Source organism: Aythya marila (assembly GCF_965140915.1).
Source record: "Aythya marila genome assembly, contig: HAP1_HAP1_SCAFFOLD_94, whole genome shotgun sequence".
Taxonomy (NCBI): Eukaryota; Metazoa; Chordata; class Aves; order Anseriformes; family Anatidae; genus Aythya; species Aythya marila.
In genome coordinates, this window is record NW_028137016.1 from 341 (window position 1) to 9,892 (window position 9,552).

The 9,552-nt window shown below is 60.1% G+C and overlaps 2 protein-coding genes across 2 annotated transcripts; one reads left to right on the top strand and one right to left on the bottom strand.

The window, feature by feature from the left end:
- Positions 1–1,046: 1,046 nt before the first annotated feature.
- Positions 1,047–4,780, top strand: LOC309891239 (UDP-galactose translocator-like; the record flags this gene model as incomplete). Its single annotated transcript, XM_082785611.1, is given in 4 exon segments — positions 1,047–1,550; positions 1,552–1,785; positions 4,518–4,592; positions 4,721–4,780. Coding segments are annotated over 4 exon segments (873 nt in total), but the record flags the coding sequence as incomplete, so codon positions are not given.
- A 737-nt stretch (positions 4,781–5,517) lies between these two features.
- On the bottom strand, positions 5,518–9,091 carry PORCN (porcupine O-acyltransferase; the record flags this gene model as incomplete). The annotated part of the gene is made up of 3 exons (XM_082785612.1): positions 5,518–5,707; positions 7,742–7,852; positions 8,819–9,091. Coding segments are annotated over 3 exons (486 nt in total), but the record flags the coding sequence as incomplete, so codon positions are not given.
- Between the last annotated feature and the right edge of the window lie 461 nt (positions 9,092–9,552).

Sequence of the window (9,552 nt, forward strand, 5' to 3'; positions counted from 1 at the left end):
GTCCTGCATTGTGGTTTGGGGGTTTTGGGGGTCCCTGCCCGCGGCCGCCTTCCAGTGGGGGGGGCACTGGGAGCACTGGGAGGCACTGGGGGGGCTGGGGGGTCGGGGAGGGGGCGTGGGGGGGCCCAGGGGGGTGTTTTGGGGATTTGGGGGGGGTATGGGGGTCCTGCATTGTGGTTCGGGGGTTTTGGGGGTCCCTAAAGGCTTTGGGGAGGGGGAAGACCCCCCGGGGGGGTCCTCAAAGCCCTGGGGGGGGGTTAAAGTCCCCCTGGGGGGGGGTAAACCCCCTGGGGGGGGTCTTCAAAGCCCCCTGGGGGGGGTTAAAGCCCCCTGGGGGGGTGCTCGAAGCCCTGGGGGGGCTTAAAGCTCCCCGGGGGGGTCTTCAAAGCTCCCTGGGGGGTCCCCAAAGGCTTGGGGTGGTCCTCAAAGCACTTGGGGGGGGTCTTCAAAGCCTCCACGCCCCGATACCCCCCCCAAACAACCCCAGTGACCCCCCCACGCCCTAATTGCCCCCCCAGGTCACCTTCCAGCTGAAGATCCTGACCCCTCCCATATCCCCATGCCCCCAAATGCCCCGATATCCCCCGATATCCCCCAATATCCCCCCTAGATGCCCCGATACCCCCCCAAACGCCCCGATACCCCCCCAAACACCCCCAGTGACCCCCCACGCCCTAATTGCCCCCCCCAGGTGATGTACCAGCTGAATATCCTGACCCCTTGTCATGTCCCCATGCCCCCAAATGCCCCGATATCCCCCGATATCCCCCCCAAATACCCCGATATCCCCCAATATCCCCCCCAAACACCCCGATACCCCCCCCAAACACCCCCAGGTGACCCCCCACGCCCTAATTGCCCCCCCCAGGTGCCGTACCAGCTGAAGATCCTGACCTGTTCTCATATCCCCATACCCCCAAATGCCCTGATATGACCCCAAATCCCCTGATATCCCCCGATATCCCCCAATATCCCCCCCCAAACACCCCGATACCCCCCCCAAACACCCCCAGTGACCCCCCCACGCCCTAATTGCCCCCCCCCAGGTGACCTACCAGCTGAAGATCCTGACCACGGCCCTGTTCTCGGTGCTGCTGCTGGGCACGTCGCTGTCCCGCCTGCAGTGGTTCTCCCTCGCCCTCCTCTTCGCCGGGGTGGCCCTGGTGCAAGCCGAGCAGGTCCGGACGGTGCCGGGGGGGGGGGCCGAAAACCCCGAAACCCACCCGGAAACCCCCCCCCAAAATTACCTGACGGGGCTGGCGGCCGTGGGGGCGTCCTGCCTGTCCTCGGGCTTCGCCGGCGTCTACTTCGAGCGGCTCCTCAAGACCTCGGGGGGCTCCATTTGGGTGCGCAACCTCCAACTGGGGGCGGTGGGCACGGCGGTGGGGCTGGCGGCCATGCTAGCCGCCGAGGGCCGGGCGGTGGCCACCGTGGGCTTCTTCCACGGCTACAGCCCGGCCGTGTGGGCGGTGGTCCTCAACCAGGCGGCCGGGGGGCTACTGGTGGCCGTGGTGGTCCGCTACGCCGATAACATCCTCAAAGGGTTCGCCCACCGCGCTCTCCATCTTGGCCTCCGCCGTGGCCTCGGCGCAACTTTTCGGCTTTCGCCCCCGGGGGGCTTTCGTGGCCGGCACCGCCATGGTGTTGGGGGCCGTGTATCTCTACGGGAGACCCCCCCGGGGCGCTACGAGGACCCCCGGGGTGGTGGTGGAGGAGGAGGAGGAGGAGGAGGAGGAGGAGGAGGAGGAGGAGGAGGGACGGAGGATGCGGGGCCGGGACACGGCGGCAAGTCAGTGGGGGCGGCGTGACGGGGAGGGGAAGGGAAGGGAGGAGGGGGGAGGGCGCCGAAAGGGGGGTGGAGGTGGAGAGGTTGGGGTGGAGAACCAAAGTTGGGGGGGGGGTTGGGGGGTGGAGAAGACGAAAGTTGGGGTCTTTGGGTGGTGGAGAACCCGAAAGTTGGGTTTTTGGGTGGTGGAGAAGACAAAAGTTGTTTTTTTTTGGATGGTGAAGACATGAAAGTTGGGTTTTAGGTGGTGGAGACCCAAAAGTTGGGTTTTTGGGTGGTGGGGAACCCAAAAGTTGGGTTTTGGGTGGTGGAGAGACGAAAGTTGAGGTTTTTTTTGGTGGTGGAGACCCAAAAGTTGGGTTCTTGGGTGGTGGAGACCCCAAAAGTTGGGTTTTTGGGTTAGTGGGGACCCCAAAAGTTGGGTTTTTGGGTGGTGGAGAACCCAACGTTGGCGTTTGTAGAGCAATGGAAGATCCCAACGTTGGGTTTTTGGGTGGTGGAGACCCCAAAAGTTGGGTTTTTTTGGATGGTGAAGACATGAAAGTTGGGTTTTTGGGTGGTGGAGAACCTGAAAGTTGGGTTTTTTGGTGGTGGGGAACCCAAAAGTTGGGTTTTTGGGTGGTGGAGAACCCAAAAGTTGGGTTTTTCAGGTGGTGGAGACCCAAAAGTTGGGTTTTTGGGTGGTGGAGACCCAAAAGTTGGGTTTTTGGTTAGTGGGGACCCCAAAAGTTGGGTTTTTCAGTGGTGGAGAACCCAAAAGTTGGGTTTTTGGGTGGTGGAGACCCCAAAAGTTGGGTTTTTGGTTAGTGGGGACCCCAAAAGTTGGGTTTTTGGGTGGTGGAGAACCCAACGTTGGCGTTTGTAGAGCAATGGAAGATCCCAACGTTGGGTTTTTGGGTGGTGGAGACCCAAAAGTTGTCTTTTATAGGGTGTGGAGATCTGAAAGTTGGGTTTTTGGGTGGTGGAGAACCCAAAAGTTGGGTTTTTGGTTAGTGGGGACCCCAAAAGTTGTTTTTTTTAGGTGGTGGAGAGATGAAAGTTGCATTTTTTTGGTGGTGGAGACCCAAAGATTGGGGTTTTTGGGTGGTGGAGAACCCAAAAGTTGGGGTTTGTAGGGCAATGGAAGATCCCAAAGTTGGGTTTTTGGATGGCAGAAGACCCCAACGTTGGGTTTTTGGGTGGTGGAGTCCCCAAAAGTTAGGTTTTTGGGTTGTGGAGAACCCAAAGGTTGGGTTTTTGGGTTGTGGAGAGCCCAAAAGTAGGGATTTTTGGGTGGTGGAGACCCAAAGATTGTTTTTTTTGTGCAGTGGAGACCCAAAAGTTGGCTTTTTTGGGTGGTATACACCCAAAAGTTGGTGTTTTTGAGTGGTGTAGACCCAAAAGTTGGGGTTTGTAGGGCAATGGAAGATCCCAACGTTGGGTTTTTGGGTGGTGGAGACCCCAAAAGTTGGGTTTTTGGGTGGTGGAGAGCCAAAAGTTGAGGTTTTTGGGTAGTGGAAGACCCCAAAGTTGCTTTTTTTGGGTGTTCGGACCCCAACTTTGGGGTTTTTTTGGGTGTTGGACCCCCAACTTTGGGTTCTTTTGGGTGGTGGAGGAGGCGCTGGGGTTGGTGGGGTGGTGGAGCCCCCAAAATTGGGGGTTTTTGGGTGGTGGAGACCCCAAAATTGGGGTTTTTGGGTGGTGGAGACCCCAAAATTGGGGTTTTTTGGGTGGTGGAGGCCCCAAAATTGGGGTTTTTGGGGGGTGAAGGCCCCCATTTTTTATTTTTTTTGGGCGAGAAAGGAGATTTTGGTGTTTTTTTGGTGGTGGAGCCCCCAAAATTGGGGTTTTTGGGTGGTGGACCCCCCAAAATTGGGGATTTTGGGGATGGAGCCCCCAAAATTGGCCCCGCAGTCCCTGGGGGGGGGGAGGCTCGTTAGGGGGCGACCCCTTAATTAGCGGGACGAGGGGGGGGGAGGGGTGACTAACCCCACCTCACCGGGCTGTAAATATTTTATAGGGGCGGGGGGGGGGGGGGGGACGGGGAGGGGGGGGGGGCACGGCGCGTTTTTACCCGCGGATTGGGGCTAATAAAGGCGGATTTGGTTAACGGCTGCGTGCTGGGGGGGGGCCGGGGGGGGGGGCACTAACCCCACTAACGCCGTCGGGGGGACCCCCGGGGACGCCCCAGGGCCCTATAGGAGCTGTAGGGACCCCCAGGAGACCCTATAGGAGCTGGGGGGAGGGGGCCCTATAGGGGCCATAGGGAACCCCCAAGGCCCTATAGAATCCATAGGGGACCCCATAGAAGCCATGGGGGGCCCTATAGGAGTCCTAGGGGACCCCCAAGGCCCTATAGAAGCCATGGGGGGGCCCCCAAGGCCCTATAGGATCCATAGGGGACTCCATAGAAGCCATGGAGGGCCCTATAGGAGCCCTAGGGAACCCCCAAACCCCTATAGAAGCCATAGGCGACCCCATAGAAGCCATAGGGAGCCCTATAGAAGCCCTGGGGACCCCATGGGGCCCTATAGAAGCTATAGGGGGCCCCTATAGGAGCTCTGGGGACCCTATGGGGCCCTCTAGAAGCTATAGGGGGCCCTATAGGAGCCTATAGGAGCCCTGGGGACCCTATGGGGCCCTCTAGAAGCCATGGGGGGCCCTATAGGAGCCCTGGGGACCCCATGGGGCCCTCTAGAAGCTATAGGGTCCCTATAGGAGCCCTCAGCCCCGGGGTCTCTCTCTCTTGCAGGTCTCCCTCCAAGGACAAGGGCTCCTGATGGGACTGGACGCCCCCACCCCCCTCCCCCTGGGCCCTATAGGGGCCGTATGGACCCCTCCACACACCCCCCTCCCGCGCCCTATAGGAGCCACACGGACTCCCCTGTACCTTATAGGGGCCATATGGGCTCCCCTGTGCCTATAGGGGCCATATGGGTTCCCTGTGCCCAATAGGGTCCGTATGGGTCTCCTGTGCCCTATCGGGGCCCTATAGAGCCCTGGTCCCCTATATAACCCCATATGGACCCCCTGGACCCTATATAACCCATACAGACTCCCCGTGCCTTATAGGGTCTATATGGACCTCTTGTGCCCTTTAGGGGCCCTATAGAGCCCTGCTCCCATATATAACCCATATGGACCCCCTGTACCCTATAGGGTCTATATGGACCTCCTGTGCCCTATAGGGGCCATATAGAGTCTCGGTCCCCTATATAACCCCATATGGCCCCCCTGGACCCTATATAACCCATATGGATTTCCCATGCCCTGTAGGGTTTGTATGGACTTCCTGTGCCCTATTGGGGCCCTATAGAGCCCTGCTCCCCTATATAACCCCATATGGGCCCCCTGTACCCTATAGACTCTATATGGACCCCCTGTACCCTATATAACCCATATGGCCCCCCTGCACCCTATATAACCCATACGGACTCCCCGTGCCCTATAGGGTCTATATGGCCCCCCTGGACCCTATATAACCCATATGGACCCCCTGGACCCTATATAATCCATATGGCCCCCCCTGCACCCTATATAACCCATACGGCCTCCCCGTGCCCTATAGGGCCGTGTGCCCCCCCCCCCGTGCCCTATAGGGCCATACGGCCCCCACCCCACCCCCTATAGGGCCTTCACCCGGTCCTATAGGGTCTCTGTACCCCCCTCCCCCCCCCCCCCCCATGCGCGTTTCGGGTGTAATTCCCGCGATTTCGGCGCCCGACAGCAACACGGAGCCGGCACCCAGCGAGCGGAGCCTTTACTGGGGGTTGGGGGGGGGGGTTCCCAGTACCTCCCAGTGCCTCCCAGTGCCTCCCAGTACCTCCCAGTACCCCCCCCTCAGCGCAGCAGGCGGGCCAGCAGCCAGCAGCCCAGTGTCACCCAGTGGCTGGCCCAGTGCAGCTCCGACCACTTGCGGATGGTGTAGGACATCCCGTAGCCCTGGGGGGGGGGAAAAATTAGTGGGGGGGGGTCCCAAAAATCCCCTGACCCCCCCCAAAATCACCCCATAACACCCCAAAAAATTTGAGCCCCCCAGGATATCCCAAAGCCCTGAAAGGGACCCCAAAAATCCTCTGATCCCCCCCACAAGGACATCCCGTAGCCCTGGGGGGGGAAAAATTAGTGGGGGGGGTCCCAAAAATCCCCTGACCCCCCCCGAGACCACCCCAGAACCCCCCCAAAAAAATTTGAGCCCCCCAGGATATCCCAAAGCCCAGGGGGGACCCTAAAAATGCCCTGACCCCACTCCCCAAGGACATCCCGTAGCCCTGGGGGGGGGAAAAATTAGTGGGGGGGGGTCCCAAAAATCCCCTGACCCCCCCCGAGACCACCCCATAACACCCCAAAAAAATTTGAGCCCCCCAGGATATCCCAAAGCCCTGAAAGGGACCCCAAAAATCCTCTGATCCCCCCCCACAAGGACATCCCGTAGCCCTGGGGGGGGAAAAATTAGTGGGGGGGGTCCCAAAAATCCCCTGACCCCCCCCAAAATCACCCCATAACACCCCAAAAAAATTTGAGCCCCCCAGGGTATCCCAGAACCCTGGGGGGGACCCCAAAAATGCCCTGAACCCCCCCCAAATGGTGTCCCGTAGCCCTGGAGGGGGGGGGAAATTAGTGGGGGGGGGTCCCAAAAATCCCCTGACCCCCCCCGAAATCACCCCATAACACCCCAAAAAAATTTGAGCCCCCCAGGATATCCCAAAGCCCAGGGAGGGACCCCAAAATCCCTGACCCCCCCCCGGGAGGGGTCACCGTCCCCATTTTTGGGGTTTCTGTCCCCATTTTGGGGGTGTCAATTTTTGTGGGGTCGGTTTTTGGGGTCAGTTTTGGGGGGGTCAGTTTTTTGGGTCATTTTTTTGGGGTTGCCAATTTTTCTGCAGTCTATTTTTGGGGTCGTTTTTTGGGGCATTTTTTTAGGGTGCCTTTTTGGGGTTGGCATTTCGGGGGGGTCAGTTTTGGGGTCACTTTTTGGGGCCCCTTTTTTGGGTCATTTTCTTAGGGTTGCCAATTTTTGTGGGGTCTGTTTTTGGGGTCATTTTTTGGGGCAGTTTTTTAGGGTCACTTTTTGGGGTCACTTTTTAGGGTCAGTTTTTTTGGGTCACTTTTTAGGGTCACTTTTTGGGTCATTTTTTGGGGGTTGCCAATTTTTGTGGGGTCCGTTTTTGGGGTTGTTTTTAGGGTCATTTTTTTAGGGTGCCTTTTTGGGGTCGGCGTTTTGGGGGGGCAGTTTTGGGGTCACTTTTTAGGGTCCATTTTTGGGGTCCCTTTTTGGGGTCACTTCTTTGGGGTTGCCAATTTTTGTGGGGTCGTTTTTTGGGGCAGTTTTTTAGGGTCACTTTTTGGGGTCAGCGTTTTGGGGTCCCTTTTTGGGGTCCCTTTTTGGGGTCATTTCTTTGGGGTTGCCAATTTCTGTGGGGTCCGTTTTTGGGGTCACTTTTTGGGTTCATTTCTTTGGGGTTGCCAATTTTTGTGGTGTCTGTTTTTGGGGTCTGATTTTGGGGTCGTTTTTAGGATCATTTTTTTGGGGTGCTTTTTTGGGGTCGGCGTTTCGGGGGGGTCAGTTTTGGGGTCACTTTTTAGGGTCATTTTTTGGGTTCATTTGTTTGGGGTTGCCAATTTTTGTGGTGTCCGTTTTTGGGATCCGTTTTTGGGATCCGTTTTTAGGGTGAATTTTTGGGGTCATTTCTTTGTGGTTGCCAATTTTTCTGGGGTCCGTTTTTGGGGTCTGTTTTTGGGGCCGTTTTTTGGGGTGCCTTTTGGGGTCGGCATTTTGGGGGGGTCAGTTTTGGGGTCCCTTTTTGGGGTTGCCAATTTTTGTGGGTTCACTTTTTGGGATCCCTTTTTGGGGTCATTTCTTTGGGGTTGCCAATTTTTGTGCGGTCCATTTTTGGGGTCCTTTTTTGGGTCATTTTTTTGGGGTGCCTTTTTGGGGTCGGGGTTTCGGGGGGGGGTCAGTTTTGGGGCCCCCACCTGCTCCTCGATGGCGTCGTCGGCCTCGATGTCGAAGAGGGCCCCCAGGTACGCGAGGTGCAGCAGCGCCAGCGCCCCCAGCGCCGCGTTCAGGCCCCGCACCCACAGCGCCTGGGGGGGGGGGGGGGACACACAGATTTTTGGGACCCCCCCCCCAAAAAAAAAACAGGACCCCCCCAAAAAAAAACAGGACCCCAAAAAAACCCCGGGACACCGCCCCCAGGACCCCAAAACCCCCCCTCAAATCGCCCAGGATCCCTTCAGCCCCCCCCCCCAAATACCCCCCAAAACCCCCCCATGACCCCCCCCCCTCCAGACCCCAGAACCCCATAAAACTCCCCAGGACCCCCCCCCAGACACCCCCCAAGCCCCCCAGGACCCCCTCAGACCCCCCCCAGGACACCCAAACCCCCCCAGACCCCCCAACCCCCTCCCAGGACCCCCATAACCCCCCCAGACCCCCCAGGGACCCCATAAACCCCCCAGGCCCCCTCCAGGACCACCATAACCCCCCCCGGGACCCCACAAACCCCCCCAGGCCCTCCAAAACCCCTCCCAGGCCCCCCCCAGGGACCCCATAAATCCTCCAGGACCCCCCCAGGACCCCCAAACCCTCCCAGGGACCCCTCCAGGACCCCCAAGGCCCCCCCAGGACCCCCAAAAACCCCTCGGCCCCCCCAGGGACCCCATAAACCCCCCCAGGCACCCCCCAAACCACTCAGAGGACCCCCATAAACCCCCCAGGACCCCCCTAGGGACCCCATAAACCCCACAGGCCCCCAAACCCCTCTCAGGACCCCCCCAAACCCCCCCAGGGACCCCATAAACCCCCCAGGACCCCCCCAACCCCCCACAGACCCCCCATAACCCCCCCCAGGACCCCCCAGGACCCATAACCCCCGTGGAGCCCCAAAACCCCTCTCAGGACCCCCCCAACCCCCCCCGGGACCCCATAAATCCCCCATAACCCCCCATTTCCCTCCCAGGACCCCCATAACCCCCCCAGGACCCCCATAACCCCCCATGTCCCCCCAGGGACCCCATAACCCCCCCAGCCCCCCCCAGCCCCCCACTCACGTCCTTGTTGCGGTGGGGGCAGCCGGGGGGGCAGCGCTTGGGCAGGACGCAGGCGTCAAAGATGGCGGCCAGGCGCTGCCGCAGCTCTGGGGCGGGGCCACAGGAGGGGGCGGGGCCACAGGAGGGGGCGGGGTCAATCCAGGCCACGCCCACCGCCCGCAAGCCCCGCCCACCCGCCGCGGGGCACGCCCACTGCACCTCCAGCACCTCGCCCCTCCCAGCAGTGCTCGGGGGCAGCCCCGCCCACAAACCATAAGCCACGCCCACACACACCTAAGCCCCGCCCACACGCCCACTCGGACCCAAGCCCCGCCCACTTCCTCAAGCCCCGCCCCCAGCCACTGAGCCCTTCCCACCGTGAGGCCTCTAGCCCCGCCCACTTCCCTCTAGCCCCGCCCACCGCCCCATGGCCACGCCCCCTTCATCCAAGGCCCCCCAATTGAGCGTCATGGTTTTGCTCTCTGGCCCCGCCCACTTCGTGTAACCACGCCCCTTTCCTCCAACCACGCCCAGCTCTTTAGCCCCACCCACTTCTTCAAAGCCACGCCCCCTTTCTCCACCCTTTTCCCACCTCCTGGCCCTTCCCTATTGCCCCGCCCGCTTCCCTATCACCCCGCCCACTTCCCAAAGGCCCCGCCCACACCCACCCGGCTCCACCCACTTCCACATCGCCCCACCCCTTCTTCTTACCTTTAGCCCCGCCCACTTTCCTAGGCCACGCCCCCTTTCTCCAC